This window comes from Eurosta solidaginis, chromosome 4 (assembly GCF_040869045.1).
Source record: "Eurosta solidaginis isolate ZX-2024a chromosome 4, ASM4086904v1, whole genome shotgun sequence".
In the NCBI taxonomy this organism is placed as follows: Eukaryota; Metazoa; Arthropoda; class Insecta; order Diptera; family Tephritidae; genus Eurosta; species Eurosta solidaginis.
Window position 1 is genome coordinate 218,097,265 of NC_090322.1, and position 21,811 is coordinate 218,119,075.

General features: G+C 35.8%; 1 protein-coding gene across 3 annotated transcripts in view; it reads right to left on the bottom strand.

Moving 5' to 3' along the window:
- The window catches only part of LOC137250976 (gastrula zinc finger protein XlCGF58.1-like), a 42,816-nt gene extending 21,334 nt beyond the window's left edge, over positions 1–21,482 (bottom strand). Inside the window, exons 1-3 of one of the 3 annotated variants that reach the window (XR_010953138.1) lie at positions 20,902–21,482; positions 16,897–17,329; positions 16,278–16,838 (exon numbers count right to left, since the gene is read on the bottom strand). Coding sequence is in view for 2 of the 3 variants with exons in the window: in XM_067784779.1 (XP_067640880.1) it covers positions 16,278–16,838; positions 16,897–17,329; positions 20,902–21,327 (1,420 nt within the window). In the remaining variant the exon portion in view is untranslated. The remainder of the gene's footprint in view (positions 1–16,277; positions 16,839–16,896; positions 17,330–20,901) is intronic. The other 2 variants (XM_067784779.1, XM_067784780.1) reach the window with 2 other exon arrangements.
- Between the last annotated feature and the right edge of the window lie 329 nt (positions 21,483–21,811).

Consider the following 21,811-nt stretch of genomic DNA (forward strand, 5'->3'; position numbering starts at 1 on the left):
ACACGGCTATTATCCAACTTGGGAGAGATTTGGAGAAATATACAATTCTCAAATGAATATTCAACACATTTCTCCAGTTGATATCCTACACTGGACATCGAGTTGAGGTGGAGTTGGAAAAAAATCTCCAAGATGGTACCACCAAAACCAACAGCAGTAATGAAGCGTAATTAATTAAAACTGAATTACACATATTTTATTTTATTTTCGTGAAAATACTGTATTATGGAATCTTACAATTGAGTCCAGTTAGAGAACCACAATTTGGGAATTAAATTTTTTCAACTTAAGTAATGTAATTTTTTGCTTTATAAAAAATTTCCTCTTTTGTGAGTACGCTATGATTGTCGAGTTCAGCCACTGTTTCGAAAGAACTTTTGAGATTTTAGAAGTATGCCTAGTTATCAACATGAGCTCTAATGGTACTCAAACACAAATACTTGTTGGGTATATTCGACGCCATTTCGTACGAACGCATATAACTGATAGATTAACTAGAGTTTGACCCTGGCAGATCGGCCGCTTAAGCTAAGCTTAAACATCAGTTAAAGTTGACTGAAAAACTGCAGAATAAGTTTAAGCGTACTTTAACTGACAAACTGAGTTGAACTTGTACTGAAAAACCGGGCCTTAATATCACTGTTCAAAGTCAATATGCTCAAAGTTATACCGGCTAAAAGTAATAAAAAAAAACTACTGTTCCCTAGGTGTATAAGACCCCTCCACCCACTAAAAATATAGCCTGTAGATTGTTCCACACTTTTTGTCTATCAGCGTGTTAAATTTCTTTTCAGCCGTTCTGGCGTGATTGAGTCACGAAATGATTAAAAAAAAACACCCAGGCGCAGAATTATCTAGCTTTTCCTCAATTCCTAAACCCTTCGCAATCTATACATCTTATAAAATAAAGTCGTTATATGTATATTTAATCTAAAAACTGCGAACAGAAAGAACCGATTTTAAACGGGATTTTTGCATTTTAAAACAGCTATGTAAGTGAGATGTTTAATTTTGTCATAATGTGAAGGAATCTCTATAATAGGGGCGTGGCAAATTATCACTCGATTGAAATATTGCTTACTTGCAATTAAATTTTGAAATATTAAATTCAGTTCTGCTTTAAACAAGTTAGTTGGTTCCTCTCCAAAATGGTTTGAAAAAGTTAAATCTATATAAATTAGGGTGGGTCGATTTGTATGGACGAAAGTTAACCGATATCGCGCCATCGATTTTTCGATAGGATTTGGGCTCAGGAAAAAAAGTTCCACTACGCATACCCAAAAAAATAATTTTCGAGACTGTGAAATTTCATTTTTTTACTTTTTTTCGACTAGGATTTTTAAGGTTGTTTTATGACCTACTAAAAAAATTTTGATATGTATACCCTGTCCGACCCAAAAAAAAACTGTTATCGCCAAAGTTTTAGCGGACATTTTTGGGTCGGACAGGGTATACGTGAAAATTTTACAATCAAATGAAAATCTTTTTAGTAGGTCATGAAAAAAATCTTAAAAATCAAAGTTGAAAAAAAGTCTATGCGTAGTGGAACTTTTTTCCTAAGTCCAAATCCTATCGAAAAATCGATGGCGCGATATCGGTTAATAAATCGACCCACCCTAATATATATATAAAAGAAAGTGGTGTTAGTTACACTATAACTCAAGAACGGATGAACCGACTTGGCTGAAAAGTGGTGAAGAGGTAGCTATTAGGGCTGGGACTATCCGCATATTCGAATATCCGTTGATACGGATAAAACCCGGACGGCATGGATATCCGGTTAATATTCGTTTGTGAAATTATCCGGATATCCGGATTTATAAACCGTATTTTTGGATATCCAGTGAAAGCAACAAATTGATGTACAATATATTGTTACTTAACAGTAATAACAATAAATTCGTGGGGCATTTAAATCAATTAACGGCGTTTTTTCACAATATAAACAAATAGCACTGTTCTTATTTTCACTTGTTTGTAAAATTGTAGCTTTTTAATTTTTGACGTTAATTTAATAATCTACAAACATATTTTATTTGTCTCGTTATTGGCCGTTAGTGTTTAAAAAACTGAAATTTTTGGTTGAGCTCAAGGCCGGGTTTTCTTAAATAAAACACTTGGATGTGTATTTTATTTTGTTTCAATATTTCGACTTCAGTCTGAAGTCATCCTCAGGACTGGAAATACCATAAAACATAATTGAGTCAAGGTTCGATTCGAGCTCAAGGCCAGAACAATAATTTTTTTTTTCTAATGATAATTATTGTTATTTTTTAATTTTTCTAAATTTGAAAAATTGTATTTTTGTTTTTGGAATAGTAAGTAGAAAATTTTTCAGACAACCTGCCATAGCTGCGCAGATAGATCCATTTCGAAGGGTGCTAAGCCTTCATCATCAGTACGCTTTAGGCATGCTGTGCTAACCATTTAGGTATACAGCGGTGGTGTGTTTGACTGGCAAATTTGCTACTTCTATTCCTTTTTACCAACCATATTTATTCAGCGTTGCGCCATCTGGTGCAAATCACTGATAATGTTGGATTTTTGTTTATTGTCAATTACTTTGTTTGACATTCCCAAGTGCTCATGGTTTATTAACAATTGTTTTTGTTTTTATCGGCCTGTTGATAAATGAGTCAAGGTTCGATTCGAGCTCAAGGCCAGAACAATAATTTTTTTTTCTAATGATAATTATTGTTATTTTTTAATTTTTCTAAATTTGAAAAATTGTATTTTTGTTTTTGGAATAGTAAGTAGAACATTTTTCAGACAACCTGCCATAGCTGCGCAGATAGATCCATTTCGAAGGGTGCTAAGCCTTCATCATCAGTACGCTTTAGGCATGCTGTGCTAACCATTTAGCTATACAGCGGTGGTGTGTTTGACTGGCAAATTTGCTACTTCTATTCCTTTTTACCAACCATATTTATTCAGCGTTGCGCCATCTGGTGCAAATCACTGATAATGTTGGATTTTTGTTTATTGTCAATTACTTTGTTTGACATTCCCAAGTGCTCATGGTTTATTAACAATTGTTTTTGTTTTTATCGGCCTGTTGATAAATGAGTCAAGGTTCGATTCGAGCTCAAGGCCAGAACAATAATTTTTTTTTCTAATGATAATTATTGTTATTTTTTAATTTTTCTAAATTTGAAAAATTGTATTTTTGTTTTTGGAATAGTAAGTAGAAAATTTTTCAGACAACCTGCCATAGCTGCGCAGATAGATCCATTTCGAAGGGTGCTAAGCCTTCATCATCAGTACGCTTTAGGCATGCTGTGCTAACCATTTAGCTATACAGCGGTGGTGTGTTTGACTGGCAAATTTGCTACTTCTATTCCTTTTTACCAACCATATTTATTCAGCGTTGCGCCATCTGGTGCAAATCACTGATAATGTTGGATTTTTGTTTATTGTCAATTACTTTGTTTGACATTCCCAAGTGCTCATGGTTTATTAACAATTGTTTTTGTTTTTATCGGCCTGTTGATAAATGAGTCAAGGTTCGATTCGAGCTCAAGGCCAGAACAATAATTTTTTTTTTCTAATGATAATTATTGTTATTTTTTAATTTTTCTAAATTTGAAAAATTGTATTTTTGTTTTTGGAATAGTAAGTAGAAAATTTTTCAGACAACCTGCCATAGCTGCGCAGATAGATCCATTTCGAAGGGTGCTAAGCCTTCATCATCAGTACGCTTTAGGCATGCTGTGCTAACCATTTAGCTATACAGCGGTGGTGTGTTTGACTGGCAAATTTGCTACTTCTATTCCTTTTTACCAACCATATTTATTCAGCGTTGCGCCATCTGGTGCAAATCACTGATAATGTTGGATTTTTGTTTATTGTCAATTACTTTGTTTGACATTCCCAAGTGCTCATGGTTTATTAACAATTGTTTTTGTTTTTATCGGCCTGTTGATAAATGAGTCAAGGTTCTATGGCAGGTTGTCTGAAAAATTTTCTACTTACTATTCCAAAAACAAAAATACAATTTTTCAAATTTAGAAAAATTAAAAAATAACAATAATTATCATTAGAAAAAAAAATTATTGTTCTGGCCTTGAGCTCGAATCGAACCTTGACTCATTTATCAACAGGCCGATAAAAACAAAAACAATTGTTAATAAACCATGAGCACTTGGGAATGTCAAACAAAGTAATTGACAATAAACAAAAATCCAACATTATCAGTGATTTGCACCAGATGGCGCAACGCTGAATAAATATGGTTGGTAAAAAGGAATAGAAGTAGCAAATTTGCCAGTCAAACACACCACCGCTGTATAGCTAAATGGTTAGCACAGCATGCCTAAAGCGTACTGATGATGAAGGCTTAGCACCCTTCGAAATGGATCTATCTGCGCAGCTATGGCAGGTTGTCTGAAAAATTTTCTACTTACTATTCCAAAAACAAAAATACAATTTTTCAAATTTAGAAAAATTAAAAAATAACAATAATTATCATTAGAAAAAAAAATTATTGTTCTGGCCTTGAGCTCGAATCGAACCTTGACTCATTTATCAACAGGCCGATAAAAACAAAAACAATTGTTAATAAACCATGAGCACTTGGGAATGTCAAACAAAGTAATTGACAATAAACAAAAATCCAACATTATCAGTGATTTGCACCAGATGGCGCAACGCTGAATAAATATGGTTGGTAAAAAGGAATAGAAGTAGCAAATTTGCCAGTCAAACACACCACCGCTGTATAGCTAAATGGTTAGCACAGCATGCCTAAAGCGTACTGATGATGAAGGCTTAGCACCCTTCGAAATGGATCTATCTGCGCAGCTATGGCAGGTTGTCTGAAAAATTTTCTACTTACTATTCCAAAAACAAAAATACAATTTTTCAAATTTAGAAAAATTAAAAAATAACAATAATTATCATTAGAAAAAAAAATTATTGTTCTGGCCTTGAGCTCGAATCGAACCTTGACTCATTTATCAACAGGCCGATAAAAACAAAAACAATTGTTAATAAACCATGAGCACTTGGGAATGTCAAACAAAGTAATTGACAATAAACAAAAATCCAACATTATCAGTGATTTGCACCAGATGGCGCAACGCTGAATAAATATGGTTGGTAAAAAGGAATAGAAGTAGCAAATTTGCCAGTCAAACACACCACCGCTGTATAGCTAAATGGTTAGCACAGCATGCCTAAAGCGTACTGATGATGAAGGCTTAGCACCCTTCGAAATGGATCTATCTGCGCAGCTATGGCAGGTTGTCTGAAAAATTTTCTACTTACTATTCCAAAAACAAAAATACAATTTTTCAAATTTAGAAAAATTAAAAAATAACAATAATTATCATTAGAAAAAAAAATTATTGTTCTGGCCTTGAGCTCGAATCGAACCTTGACTCATTTATCAACAGGCCGATAAAAACAAAAACAATTGTTAATAAACCATGAGCACTTGGGAATGTCAAACAAAGTAATTGACAATAAACAAAAATCCAACATTATCAGTGATTTGCACCAGATGGCGCAACGCTGAATAAATATGGTTGGTAAAAAGGAATAGAAGTAGCAAATTTGCCAGTCAAACACACCACCGCTGTATAGCTAAATGGTTAGCACAGCATGCCTAAAGCGTACTGATGATGAAGGCTTAGCACCCTTCGAAATGGATCTATCTGCGCAGCTATGGCAGGTTGTCTGAAAAATTTTCTACTTACTATTCCAAAAACAAAAATACAATTTTTCAAATTTAGAAAAATTAAAAAATAACAATAATTATCATTAGAAAAAAAAATTATTGTTCTGGCCTTGAGCTCGAATCGAACCTTGACTCATTTATCAACAGGCCGATAAAAACAAAAACAATTGTTAATAAACCATGAGCACTTGGGAATGTCAAACAAAGTAATTGACAATAAACAAAAATCCAACATTATCAGTGATTTGCACCAGATGGCGCAACGCTGAATAAATATGGTTGGTAAAAAGGAATAGAAGTAGCAAATTTGCCAGTCAAACACACCACCGCTGTATAGCTAAATGGTTAGCACAGCATGCCTAAAGCGTACTGATGATGAAGGCTTAGCACCCTTCGAAATGGATCTATCTGCGCAGCTATGGCAGGTTGTCTGAAAAATTTTCTACTTACTATTCCAAAAACAAAAATACAATTTTTCAAATTTAGAAAAATTAAAAAATAACAATAATTATCATTAGAAAAAAAAAAATTATTGTTCTGGCCTTGAGCTCGAATCGAACCTTGACTCATTTATCAACAGGCCGATAAAAACAAAAACAATTGTTAATAAACCATGAGCACTTGGGAATGTCAAACAAAGTAATTGACAATAAACAAAAATCCAACATTATCAGTGATTTGCACCAGATGGCGCAACGCTGAATAAATATGGTTGGTAAAAAGGAATAGAAGTAGCAAATTTGCCAGTCAAACACACCACCGCTGTATAGCTAAATGGTTAGCACAGCATGCCTAAAGCGTACTGATGATGAAGGCTTAGCACCCTTCGAAATGGATCTATCTGCGCAGCTATGGCAGGTTGTCTGAAAAATTTTCTACTTACTATTCCAAAAACAAAAATACAATTTTTCAAATTTAGAAAAATTAAAAAATAACAATAATTATCATTAGAAAAAAAAATTATTGTTCTGGCCTTGAGCTCGAATCGAACCTTGACTCATTTATCAACAGGCCGATAAAAACAAAAACAATTGTTAATAAACCATGAGCACTTGGGAATGTCAAACAAAGTAATTGACAATAAACAAAAATCCAACATTATCAGTGATTTGCACCAGATGGCGCAACGCTGAATAAATATGGTTGGTAAAAAGGAATAGAAGTAGCAAATTTGCCAGTCAAACACACCACCGCTGTATAGCTAAATGGTTAGCACAGTATGCCTAAAGCGTACTGATGATGAAGGCTTAGCACCCTTCGAAATGGATCTATCTGCGCAGCTATGGCAGGTTGTCTGAAAAATTTTCTACTTACTATTCCAAAAACAAAAATACAATTTTTCAAATTTAGAAAAATTAAAAAATAACAATAATTATCATTAGAAAAAAAAAAATTATTGTTCTGGCCTTGAGCTCGAATCGAACCTTGACTCATTTATCAACAGGCCGATAAAAACAAAAACAATTGTTAATAAAACATAATTATTAAAACCAAAAAAGGCATCAACAAACATTCATTACTTACATCATAAGCTACGCTTTGAAGACAAAAAAAGCTCTACAATAGTTATATGTAAAAAGCATACAATTGGTATAGACCGAAAAAGTAAACAAACAAAATAACAGTAATCGTAAACAAAATTCATAAAAACAACCATACATAATACAGCAAACAGATGATCATCCCAACATGTCATAGTTGTTGCCCCGACGACGAACGTACATACATACATATATGTAAATAATTCGATCAGCATTGTTTTTTGTGCCTAAGTAACAGCCCTGCAAAAATCGTTGGACCTTGTGGTCCACTGGAGTACCTACCATTCTACTCCACTGTAATGCAGCGATGGACCAACTCATGTTTCTACACGAACATGTTGTAAGCCGATTATTGCTCGTTTCTAACGATTGTAATCACTACACCATGTTTATTGGACTGTGGGTACTCCATGGATTACTCTGATGTAATGCGGAGCTGGAGTATATGGTCCGGTCCGAGGACATCGCAATGTTAATTGGACCATATGTTTTGTATGAATTGTGGTTAATTTTGGAGCACTCGCTTGGTCCATAGCGAGTACTCCATACATGCATGCATGGAGTACTCGCGATTTTTACAGGGAGGTTGCGGTATGCATATGCACAATCGGCTGTGTCTGATTTGAAATTCATTTTCCGGTCATTAGGGGTGTCCAAAATATGTAGCATTTCTAATATAAATCGTTTGTTATAGTTTTTCCTTTTTCTAAGATGATTACATTATCGAGTCAGGGTAGTGTCCGGTATCCTTACAGTGGGATGATAACGCCATTTTGTTGTCCGAAAAATTATTCCTTAATTTTATATTTGATTTGTGTGCAGATATTCTTGTCTTGATTTTGATTTTGTAGTAACCACATATACCTTCTGGCATACTTGGGACCCATCGCCATTACAAGGAATCTTGTATACCACATCGGACTGATCCTGTGTGGGTATCTTATCTTTCATGTTACTGAAAATATTCTGCAGAGTATTGTCGCAAGTTTTCTTTATCATACATATTAGAATATTTTATTCTTTCGGACAATCCTGCGACGTACGTGGCCGATTTATATATTTTATCATTTGAAGATCATTCGGTATTTTTATCACTGGGCCGATAATTAAAAATCAGTTTCCTTATTAATTTCACGGGAAAGTCGTTATCCTCGAGTATATTTTCGATAATTTTCTTATTTTTAGGGTGGAAAATTTTATCGCTTGTGGAAAGAACCCGTTTTACAAAATTATTAGCAGTATTTATTTATTATTTATTTTTAAACTCTTTTCATGGTTTGAGTTGAAGTGTATAATAAAAAGCCTCCCAGATGCGGTTGGCTTTCTGTACCAATTTATCTTCAACTTGTTGTTCCTCTAAATTATTATTACATCTAGAAATGGTATCTGTCCATGTTTCTCTATCTCTATCGTGAACTTTATAGATTTTAATAGCTATTAAGAAGGTTAAGCACCACATCTGCGTGTTCTGTCTTGATAATAGCGTATATGTCATCCACATATTTCGTGAGTAATCGTGGTTTGTTTATAGATATCGTCTCGCAGGTGATCCCATCGGCATCCCTGAACGTTGCTCATATATTTTTTCATTGTACTTAAAGTGCCTGTTATTTTTTATGCAGGACCACTGTCATGAAAAGTTCTTTGGTCATGGAGGTGTGTTCCTTAATCTTGTTCCACTTAGACTCTATATTATCGAGAGCCAAATCTACGGGGATACTCGGGAATAACGAAACAACATCAAACGACACTAAACTCTCATCGTCATAAACATATCGTTAGCTTAATGTGAAAATGTGCTAAATCACTTTTTTTGAAAAATTTTATTTTAATACAGTTTTAAAACTGAATTCAAAATACAACGATCACAAAAAAAATTTGAATTTTTAATTTTTACGTGCTGTGGGCAATGATGTGTAAATGTGCTAAGTCGTGTCAGTTGTTCAAAATGTGCCAAGTCAACAAGTCAATAATATCAATCTGAATTACTAGTCATTTCTTTGTGCGCGCATTTTATTTACTTATTTAATTCATTCAGGCTAAAAGTACATGCTTTGTTGTTGTTGTTGTATTAACGATAAAGACACTCCCCGAAGGCTTTGGGCCGATGTTATGGTCCTTTGCCGGATATAGACCCGTACGTTGCGGTAACAAAGCAATATTAAGGTACTAGCACGACCATATCGGGAACGATTTATATGACCACATTAAACCTTCCAGGCCATCCCGCCCTCCCCACCCTTAGCTCCATGAGGAACTTGAGGTCGCCAGAGCCTCGGCTGTCAATGAAACATGATTCGCCACGGGTAGGCGAGGTTGACAATTAGGTTGGAGAAGCTATATATTGCGCTGGCAACCCCTTGAGAGGGTTGGAAACGCAATCCCTTGAAATTGGATTCACCCAATTGAGACATGCATTTGGTGTTTGATAAATGCTTTGCGCTGACTTTTATCTACATCAATTTTTACATGTCGATAACTGCCTGCTTTCTTACAGACTAGTTAAAAATAGAAAACAATTCAAGCTTAAACTTATATAAGCTGTTACTAAAATTAATAATTCGTTTTATGAGTTATTTCGATAAATAACACAGGCCGACAAAATTCAGCCATTATTCAAACCCAGAAACCAGCCTATATTTTTCCGAAGGTTTATGATGCGCTGAATCCAAATCTGTCCTTTTTCTATCAGCTCTGGTTTTTGAGATATCCTAACCTAAAAGTGCAAAAAACACCGTTTTTGCCCATATTTGAGGTTATGTAGCCTTGCAGATGTTTTCTTTCACCAAAATTAAAGGATAGCATCTTTAAGTACACGTCTTCTTTTTTCAAATGGCGTTGAGTTTCAAATATCATTTTCTTTTGCTGATATCGCATTTTGAAATTTTCATGTTTCTAAATTTCCCTACACCTGAAAATCGATTGAGATAACATAGACATGATATAGTCGATTACTAACTTTTTTGAATTTGGTCTTTTTTTCTTAAAATTTTGTCTCACACCATAAGTTTGCTAACTCACCACACCCCTACACTATCTAACCCTCGGGTACCAAGTCCCACACAGCCCTAACCACTAGAAACCACCCCTATCGCAAGCAGGCTAACCCACTTAGCCCTGGGGCCAGCGTTTACTCGCATATTTTTCCTAAAATAAGTCTTATTTATCTAGATATCTCACACCACAAGTGGGCTAACCAACTTAACTGTTAACCCATCAACTTCCGTATCCTCTAACCCCTAGAAACCACTCCTACCACACCACAAAATTTCAGAATACGATATCTGCGAAAAAAATTATATTTGAGCAAACTCAACGCCATCAGAAAGAATAAGACTTGCATTCAAAGATGCCATCCTTTAATTTTAGTGAAAAAAAAACAACTGCAAGGCTACATAACCTCAAATATGGGCAAAAACGATGTTTTTTGCACTTTTAGGTTAGGATATCTTGAAAACCAGAGCTGATAGAGCAATTTTGAGGCCAGATTTCGAATCATCGCATCAAAATCCTTCGAAAATATATAGTCCGTTTCCTGGGTCTGAGATGCTGTCGGCCTGTGTAATCTATTATGCCGAAGATCACGCAGTGGAATATATGGAATGAACAAATTAGATAAATCCGAGCAATTCGTGCTAAAGTTTATTACATTATAGGCAAGCATGAGTGAGATGAAAGTTCTTCTGTTATGCAAAGCCTCAAGGCCAAGCAATTTGCGCCTGCTGGTATGTGATAGGGGGCCGTCTGGTCAGTGAAGCATACGTAAAGCAATATTTGTAAACATTTTTTGAACTCCCTCAATTTTATAGGAGTTAGATTCATAGAAAGGATTCCATATTATTGAGCAATATTCAAGACCACTTCTGACCAAGGATATATAAAGTGCCTTCAACGTCATAGGGTCCTTAAAGTCACTGGTGTTACGTCTACTGAAGCCAACCATTGCAACAAATTTTGAAACAATGAAGCCAATGTGACTAGAAGAGAGTTTGGAATCAAAAATGACACCCAAGTGTTTACTCCCTGGACAATGATTAAAAGATTTAGCATTTAGTTTGTAGATAAAGCTTGTGGCAGTTTTTTTTTTTTTTGGATTAAGACACAACACATCATTTGTTTGAATTTAAAAATAAATTATTGTCTGCGCACAATCCGCCAAAAGAGTCCAGATCAGAACCGTTAGAAATTGTTTAACAAATAAATAGTATTTTTTGTGAAATATATAATTTGACGTGTTACAAATAAATTCAGGAAGAAAAGAATAATGAGATAGTAGAGAAAATGTACAACAATAAAGTTATTGACTTAAAAGAATAATTTCGTCTCAAATGTAAAACGTCCAATGCTCCCCGTATATATGGTCTGCCCAACATCCACAAGAGCGGCATTTCTCTCAGGCCCATTTGTTCCTCTGTCAATTCTCCGTCCTAAAATTTATGTCAATTTGTTGTCCAAAATTTAAAAAAATTTACTATATCATCGAAGTATAGTTAAAAACGCGATAGAATTCAAGAATAAAATAAAAGATACATATGTTTATGACGATGAGAGTTCAGTGTCGTTTGATGTTGTTTCGTTATTCTCGAGTATCCCCGTAGATTTGGCTCTCGATATTATAGTCTAAGTGGAACAAGATTAAGGAACACACCTCCATGACCAAAGAACTTTTCATGACAGTGGTCAAGTTCTGCATAAAAGATAACAGGTACTTTAAGTACAATGAAAAAATATATGAGCAATGTTCAGGGATGCCGATGGGAACACCTGCGTCACCTATGTTGTTGTTGTTATTGTAGCGATAAGGTTGCTCCCCGAAGGCTTTCGGGAGTGTTATCGATGTGATGGTCCTTTGCCGGATACAGATCCGGTACGCTCCGGTACCATAGCACCATTAAGGCGCTAGCCCGACCATCTCGGGAACGATTTATGTGGCCACATTAAACCTTCAGGCCATTCCCTCCCTCCCTACCCCCAAGTTCCATGAGGAGCTTGGTGTCGCCAGAACCTCGTCTGTTAGTGAAACAGGACTCGCCGCGGATAGGTGAGGTCGACAATTGGGTTTGGAGAAGCTATATATTGCGTTGGCAACCTGAATGGTTGCGCTACACAGCCCCTTGAATCTGGTATTTTAGTCGCCTCTTACGACAGGCACACCTACAGCGGGTATATTCTGATCCCCTAACCCGCTGGGGGGCTGCGTCACCTATCGTAGCGGACATTGTAATGGAGGATGTGTTATCAAGGTTTGAGACAGACTCGATAAACAAACCACGATTACCCACGAAAAATTAATATGGAAAGATCTTCAAATGATAAAATATATAAATCGGCCACGTACGTCGGAGGATTGTCCGAAAGAATAAAATATTCTAATATGTATGATAAAGAAAACGTGCGACTAGCCTTTACATATGGCAATACTCTGCGGCATATTTTCAGTAACATGAAAGCTACATGGGTACAGGATCAGTCCGATGTGGTAAACAAGATTCCTTGTAATGGCGACGGGTCCCACGTATGCCAGAAGGTATACACTACAAAATCAAAACTCAAGACAAGGATATCTGCATACAAATCAAATATAAAATTACGGAATAATTTTTCGGACAACAAAACGGCGTTATCATCCCACTGTAAGGATACCGGACACCACCCTGACTTCGATAATCTTAGAAAAAGAGAAAAAATATATCAAACGATTTATATTAGAAATGCTTCATATTTTGGGCACTCCTAATGACAGGAAAATGAATTTCAAATCAGACACAGCCGATTGTGCATATGCATTCCGCAACCTCCCTGCAAAAATCGTTGGATCATGTGGTCCACTTGATCCTTGAGAATTTGGTGCAAAGAATGGTTTAAAAAACGAGCAGTTCTTGGACAAAGTGAGCTTCTTAAAGAACTGGAATTCACGTCACAAAATGATTTTAAAAATTACGTTCGTATGAGCAAGGCAACATTTGACCAACTTTTACAAAAAATTTTTTAATTTTTCGATTAAAGTCGCATAATCATTATTATTTTTAATTATATTACAATAATATTTGCTTTTTACTTGCCACAATGATGGCAAAGATTTATACATTTCAATAAATTCACTCCGAAATTTTTTATTGTCCATTTTACTTTTCCGCGCACGTCTGTTCCGTTCACAAATTACTATGATTATGAGCTTTTTCGCCATACACACAAGAACAGTTCGCGCAAATGTTCGCCAAAAATTAAAATATTTTGATTTTTGGCGAACATTTCCGCGAACTGGCAAACACCACCATACACGACAGAAAAGGTCGCAGAAACATGACATAACGGGAATGTTCGCGGAAATGTTCGTGTCGTGTATTTGGCGCTTTAGGCACAAAAAACCATGCTGATCGAATTATTTACATATATGTATGTATGTACGTTCGTCGTCGGGGCAACAACTATGATATGTTGGGATGCTCATCTGTTTGCTGTCTTATGTATGGTTGTTTTTATGAATTTTGTTTACGATTACTCTTCTTTTGTTTGTTTACTTTTTCGGTCTATACCGATTGTATGCTTGTTACATATAACTATTGTAGAGCTTTTTTAGTCTTCAACGCGTAGCTTAAGATGTAAGTAATGAATGTTTGTTGATGCCTTTTTTGGTTTTAATAATTATGTTTTATGTTATTTCCAGTCCTGAGGATGACTTCAGATTGAAGTCGAAATATTGAAAAATAAAAACAAAATAAAATACACATCCAAGTGTTTTATTTAAGAAAACCCGGCCTTGAACTCAACCAAAAATTTAAGTTTTTACAAACATATTTTGTGAATAATTTCTCGATGTTTTGCTTCGTTTAATTCTGATATACAGATATTAAGCTTTTATATTCCAGTATCCGGACACACGGATATCCGGATTTTCCATTTACGTATCCGGATAGCCGAACAGCGGATATTCGGATTTCCCATTTGTGAATCCGGATAGCCGGATTTTTTGCTTAGCTTTCCAGTTATTCGAATATGCGGTTTATCCGGATAGTTGAAAAATCCAGATGCAGTTCACAGCCCTAGTAGCTATACTAGAGGATACTTTTTATCCCGTTCTAGCTAGGGCCTTGAAATCAAAACGTGGGCCTGCGTAATCCTGGGATGTGTTTGTACAATATGGCTATCAAATGAAGCTGTTGATGAGTGCTTTAGTACAGAGTAGTTTTCATACCTATTTGTGACTACAGTCTCGAGATATAGGCCAAAACGTGGACTCGGATACCCCTAGAATGTGTGTGCAATATGAATATCAAATGAAAGCTGTTGCTGAGAGCTTTAAAGTAATTTTCATTGTGATATTCGATTTAGTCGCATCAACCTGGCAAAACTGATATGCATTCGAATCCGAAATAAAGACATGAATTAATAATACCCACATACCTATTTACATACGTCCTATTCGATTTGCCTGAAATTTGGTATATAAATTTGCCTATATTAATATTTACGATCCTTTTTTCCGGGAAGTAGACCATAGACGGACTGGGACTGGGATTAGGACTGAGACTAGGAGTGGGGCTGGGACTCGGAATGGGACTGGAACAAAATACATAGCACCCTCTGGAGGAGGGAAGGAGATTAAGAAAGAGATAGGAGTGAGACAAAGATAGAGATATTTAAAATGTATGCAGATAGACTAAATTTAGGGCAGAACAATGTCTGTCGGGTCTGCTAGTTTTTTTCATAAAAAGCAGGGTGTTTGTGTATTTGCTGCCAACCATTCGAATGTACGTTCATCTAGAGCTTCCATCACGGACGCTCAAATAGATTCAATACTGAAAATGGTCGGATAGCGGAAGCATGCCTACCTTCTAGAGATATACGTCGCCAAAAAGCGCCGCACTATGGGGTAAATTGTCGTAATTTGGGCGGCCGCCGTGGTGTGGTGGTAGCGTGCTCCGCCTAACACCCCGATCCTGGATTTTTTTAATTTTTCAATTAGAAAATAACAGTTTTTCTGACCGGAGTCGCCCATCGGGAGTAATTTGGCACTCCGAGTGTATTTCTGCTATGAAAACCTCAGTGAAAATTCGGAGTCGGCATAAAGCATGTAGATCCCGTCCTCCAAATTTGTACCAAACATTAAAAGGAGCACGGCGCAAATTGGTAAAGAAGCTCGGCCTCAAATATATTTGCGTGTTATCGCGCTTTGCATTGATTTATTATTATTTTATGGGGTGAATTAAAAAAAATAGTCTCAAAATCAAATTGCTCAGCAACGGTTAAGGCTAGAGTTATCAAACAAACAACTCTAGAAAGGCCAATTATTCGCCAATATGAAAAAATCAGATATTTTAACTAGTTTTAAATTGGAATATTGTAATAGCTTTTTGAAAAAGAAACATTTTTCATTTTTTAGTTTTTTTCGTTATAAAAGAAAAAAGAAATGTTTTCTTTTTCAGAAAAATTAAACATTTTATGAAGTTTGAGATAAAGTATAGCGATTGGTCCTCGGTACAAATTATTTGACCGAATTTTTAATCCGTTACAAATTATTTATTAATTTCTAGGAATTTTCAAATATCTTAAAGTTTCCAATATGAAAACAGGAAATGACAATTCAAAGTGTTAAAAATTAGTATTGAGAAACATGTTTAAAAGCGTAATTTTGACATTTTTTAGCTGTTTTTAATTGTAGAATAAGAATAAAAGAAATTTTTTTAGTTCCAAAAAAGCGAAGTTAGCAGCGTCGGCGGCATCTCTTCTGTTAAAACTTTAAGAGTTGGTAAAGACAAAATAAAATATTTGTCCACCCACTCCACTCAGCAGATTTTTTTTTTTTTTATTTTCAAGATAGCTGATAAGTTTTTTTTTTTGGGAATTAAACCAGAGACCGATGAATTCTAAAAAATCATATTAAGGATTCAACATGCATTGATAGCTTCTTGCCTAGATTATGATGTAGTTAGAACACAATTTTTTGGGTAGTGAACTCGGGACCGTCGAATTATCGATAAGCCGCTGTTCTAGACTTTTACCAAATTTTGTATATACATAAATGCTTTAATTTAATGAATTACTAACTACATACTTACAGCAGTAAGCACAGAGGAATATCGTTTGAGCTTCCTTTGCTTCACGTTCTTTTCTACTATGTAACGCCATGTGCTTGTCTAGATTCCGCTGTAATAGTTGCTTTTTGCACATTTCACATTGTACAATCGTATCACCAGCGCCTTTTAATAACTTCTCATATTCTTTGGTATGTACACCACGCATATGTTGACGTAAATTACTAGTGGTAGTAAAACGTTTACTACAAAACTGGCATACATTCGGACGTTCGTTTTGATGTGCATGCCGATGATCCTGCAAAGCTACCTCTGAACTCATATAACTCTTACAAACATCACACTGCCATGATGTCGACTTGACTGGTTCATGTTCTGGTATTTCTTCTGTTGGAAAATGTTTGTGATACTCTTCAGGATGTTCAGTGCGTAAATGTTCAATAATATTAGCTCGTTTGAACGGGGGTAAAATCAGACATTTTTTACATTGGACAGTAGAGCTGTTAGAATGTACTAAATCAACATGCTCTTGTAATTCTAGAGATGTAGCAAATTGTTTCGTACATTGATAACAGTTGGTAGTTGCTGAACAGTAAACGGTTAAGTATAAATATTTTTTTCTATGCTTGCTTAAAATACTTACAAAACTTTTCATCCACATTATCCAGAGGTGTTTGCTGATGACGTAAATGAATATGTCGCTCAAGCATAATCTTACAGCGAAATGCACATGTACAAAGATCACATTTGTATGGGCGTAACGAACGATGCATATTCATATGACCTTCGTATGAAACATCACCACATAAGATACGTTTGCATTCAATACATTTCCATTTGGATCCCTTTAATGAGACATCTAAATTGCTGTTTTCTTCAACATTATCTTGGTATTCTCTCAAATACTCTTCATCGCTCTCATCTTCAGCATAGTAGTCGCCCCTGTTGATTTGTTCTTCTTGAAATTCACTTATTTCATCTATAGCATATGGAACGTTGGTATTTATGGATTTCTCTTCTATAAATTCTATTTCTTCTAACGCTTTTTCCAAACTTTCTTCATTTCTTGTTTCCACCTATTTGTAATAAATTTATGTATTTATGCACACATATTCATATTATTTAACGAATTTGAGATTTGGGTATGCTCTTTTAACATCACGAATTCCTAAAAAATTTGTTATAAAATCTCGATTTTTACCATTTTTCGGCTTAAAGTTTGGTAAATTCTAACAGGAGGCAACTGCTTTTGAACGTCCGAAAAAATTGCGACTTCAGTACCAATAATCGAAGGCGGTAGATAAAAATTTTGCTTTTATCAAAAGATATTAGCAAAAAACCGAAAAATCATTATGGATCAATCCGAAATCGGTTACGGGATCCGTAGAATTTTTGAGCTAAACACCTGTCTTCTACAACGTCTATATCAAAGCTACCTTCGCCAACAGAAGGACGTTCTATTGTTTCCTACGCCGATGACTGCACAATAATAGCCACAGGCCCAGGTCCACATAACGATGAGCTTTGCAACAGAATAAACGGCTACCACCCTGATCTCTCCAGTTTTTTCGCCTAGCGAAACCTGGCATTTTCACCGACTAAATCCTACGCGACCTTATTTACAATATGGACGTCCCAATGTCGACTATTTTGAACATCCACGTCGATGCCACTACGCTACCGACTGTCCTACACCCCAAAATCTTGGGTGTGACGTTTGATCAGGATCTACATTTTGGTGAGCATTGTAGGGTTCATATAATTTTTATTTAACTTTGTACTTTAGTTACTTTGAATTTAAAGCAAATATCAAAGGCTTATGATCAGTATACACTGTGAATTGACGTCCTTCTAAGAGATAGCGAAAATGCTTAATATTCAAATAATTACCGTTTTTATTTATAAAAACTTTAAAATACATTTTTCAATACGCCTAAATGTATGCGTCTATTTTATTTTTAATTTTTCACAATAATCAAAATTTTTGAAAATTGAAAAATCAATATTGAAAATTAAAATACAGGGCAGAAACTTTAAATTAAATAAAAATAAGTTAAATAAAAATAATAAGAACCCTACAAGCATGCATCCGCAATTGTACCGAAAATCCAGAGCCGTAATAAAATCCTCAAATCTCTTGCTGTCAGTACTTATGAGGAAATATGGCACCTGAGAACTCAGCCGTATGATGCAAAAAAACACAAGCAGGTCCTTGGTGAACTCCACAAATAGGCGTCGGACCTTTATGCCAGGAATTGCCCAGTGAATCCAGTACTCAAAGAACAGTACCCAAAGCTTGCGGAAGAGGAACGCACACTCCCCAGGGAAACGCGAGTCACTCTAACTCAACTTCGATCTGGATACTGTAACAGGTTAAACTCTTACCTATCCAGAATCAACCCAGACATACAAAACATATGTCCTGCTTGTAACGTGTCCCCACATGACACCAACCATCTCTTCAACTGTATTGTGGAACCAACGCCTCTAACACCTCATTATGGTCCACCCCTGTTGAAACTGCAAGTTTCATTGGACTCCCGTTAGAGGACATTGATGACAATTTGTGATTGGTCGCACCTATTGGATGGGGCGAAGCACTGCTACAACAACAACAACAACGTCTATGTAGAAAAAAATTACGGCAAAATTTTCATTTAGTGCCCACGCTTCGACAAAAAATATAAACAAAAATTGGAAAAGAAATCAAACCGCGAAGATGCCAAAACTAAATTTTTCTTATTCCGCAGATTCCCAGTTTTGGCACATACAAATTAAAAAAAAATGCTTAAATTTTACCCAGATCGTCAATGGTGCACTAATAGAATATGCAGCCAAAAATACACTGGGTGGTTCCAAAATCCGTTTGGTGATCAAAATTTAATAATCTCAAGATACCTTTGTCCGTAAGCATTGTATACAACAAATCCATCAAAATATCTCTTGGCAGAAATAAAATACCCCAGCGGGTTAGGGGGTCAGAATATACCCGCGGTAGGTATGTCGTCGTAGGTTAGGTTAGGCGCAATATATAGCTTCTCCAAACTCCTCATGGAACTTGGGGTGGGGAGGGAGTTATGGCTTGAAGGTTTACTGTGGCCATATAAATCGTTCCCGAGATGGTCGGGCTAGAACCTTAATGGTGCTGTGTTACCGGAGCTTAGCCGATCTGTATCCGGCAAAGGACCATCACATCGATAACACTCCCAAAAGCCTTCGAGGAGTAACCTTATCGCTACAAAAACAACAATAACAGAACTAAAATTATTATTTTTTGCCTTCGAATCATTGTGGTCGGGCTCAAAACGTATTTTCAAACGTTTTCCGACATTTCTGCACATATATTAGCAGGCGACCACTGTTCTAGTCTTTTACCAAAATATGATTAAAAAAAAGCACATATGACGAATAGAAGGCCTTGTGTTTAATAGAATTTCGGTAAATTTTTAATTGCATGGTAAAACCAACGCATCTAACACCCTTATCACTCTGGTCCAACCCTGCACGTTTCCTCCGACTCCCCGTTGGAAAATATTCATGACAATTTGTGATTGGTCGCACCTATTGGATGGGGCGAAGCACTGCTAAAACAACAACAACAACAACAACATCGACAACGTCTATGTAGAAAAAAATTACGGCAAAATTTTCATTTAGTGCCCACGCTTCGACAAAAAATATAAATAAAAATTGGAAAAGAAATCAAACTGCGAAGATGCCAAAACTAAATTTTTCTTATTCCGCAGATTCCCAGTTTTGGCCCATACAAATTAAAAAAAGGTGTTATAAAAAAAATGCTTAAATTTTACCCAGATCGTCAATGGTGCACTAATAGAATATGCAGCCAAAAATACACTGGGTGGTTCCAAAATCCGTTTGGTGATCAAAATTTAATAATCTCAATATACCTTTGTGCGTAAGCATTGTATGCAACAAATCCATCAAAATATCTCTTGGCAGAAATAAAAAACCCCAGCGGGTTAGGAGGTCAGAATATACCCGCGGTAGGTATGCCGTCGTAGGTTAGGTTAGGCGCAATATATAGCTTTTCCAAACTCCTCATGGAACTTGGGGGTGGGGAGGGAGTTATGGCCTGAAGGTTTATTGTGGCCATATAAATCATTCCCGAGATGGTCGGGCTAGAACCTTAATGGTGCTGTGTTACTGGAGCTTACCCGATCTGCATCCGGCAAAGGACCATCACATCGATAACACTCCCCAAAGCATTCGAGGAGTAACCTTATCGCTACAAAAACAACAATAACAGAACTAAAATTATTATTTTTTGCCTTCGAATCATTGTGGTCGGGCTCAAAACGTATTTTCAAACGTTTTCCGACATTTCTGCACATATATTAGCAGGCGACCACTGTTCTAGTCTTTTACCAAAATATGATTAAAAAAAAGCACATATGACGAATAGAAGGCCTTGTGTTTAATAGAATTTCGGTAAATTTTTAATTGCATGGTAAAACCAACGCATCTAACACCCTTATCACTCTGGTCCAACCCTGTACGTTTCCTCCGACTCACCATTGGAAAACATTGATGACAATTTGTGAGAGTTCGCATTTATTGGATGGGGCGAAACGCTGCTACAGCAACAACAGATCTAATCAACTACAAAAATTCATTGGCTTTTACTTACCTTAATTGTAATATTTGCGTCACACTCATTGACATCAATTTCAATTTCATCGGTATCATCTTCAAGAAGCTCTTCGACTACATAAGAATCAACTGCACCCTCTAAAACAGTTACTGACTCCTCTACTATTGAAACGCCTGCTTTGTCTAATGCTTCTAATGTATCTCCGCTTATACTTTTACTAATTAAACGCTCTCTAAGCAATCGGTCAGCTTGCTTTGCGTTTTGCACAAAATTGAAGGCTAATTGAAGATCCTGGGAGCAATTGCTACAAAGTACTTCTGGTAATCCATCATTGAGTTGTGCATTTAGTTGGGTGCATACACAAAAGCATGTAAAGAAATCAATGCCATCACCAATATTCGAATCCATCCGTATAAACGACGTGTCATTTGTATTAAGACAAGCTCGACACTCAATTACCATTTCATATATAAATTAGTAAATAAATTTATTTTTTTACAAAATTAACACCAAGCGACAACCGCTGCGCTTTAATTAGAGTTGGGTCGTTTCGTTCTGAACTTGTTCAATTGACCGGGTCTCTCAACAGAACAAGTGAACTAGATCTTCGACTTCGGTTCTATTTGTTCTTTTAAAGACTCCTGCGATTTACAACGAGATTGACTGAATTTTTTTATCTGTGCGTGTCGGGTATTTGACGCTTTCCCCGCGACTATCAAATAAAAAGCCATCAATCAACATTTGCATTGAGAAACCGTAGCGTTCCGATGTGAATATGTCGTCATCGGATAATGATTTTTTTTACTTGCAACTACAGCAGTTTTATTAAATAATAAAAAAATTAATAAAAATTTTATTAAATAATAATAAAAGCTTTACATTCCATAAAGCTGGTAAACATTGATAATTTTCAATAAATTTTAATATGAATTGCTGTTCTTCTGCG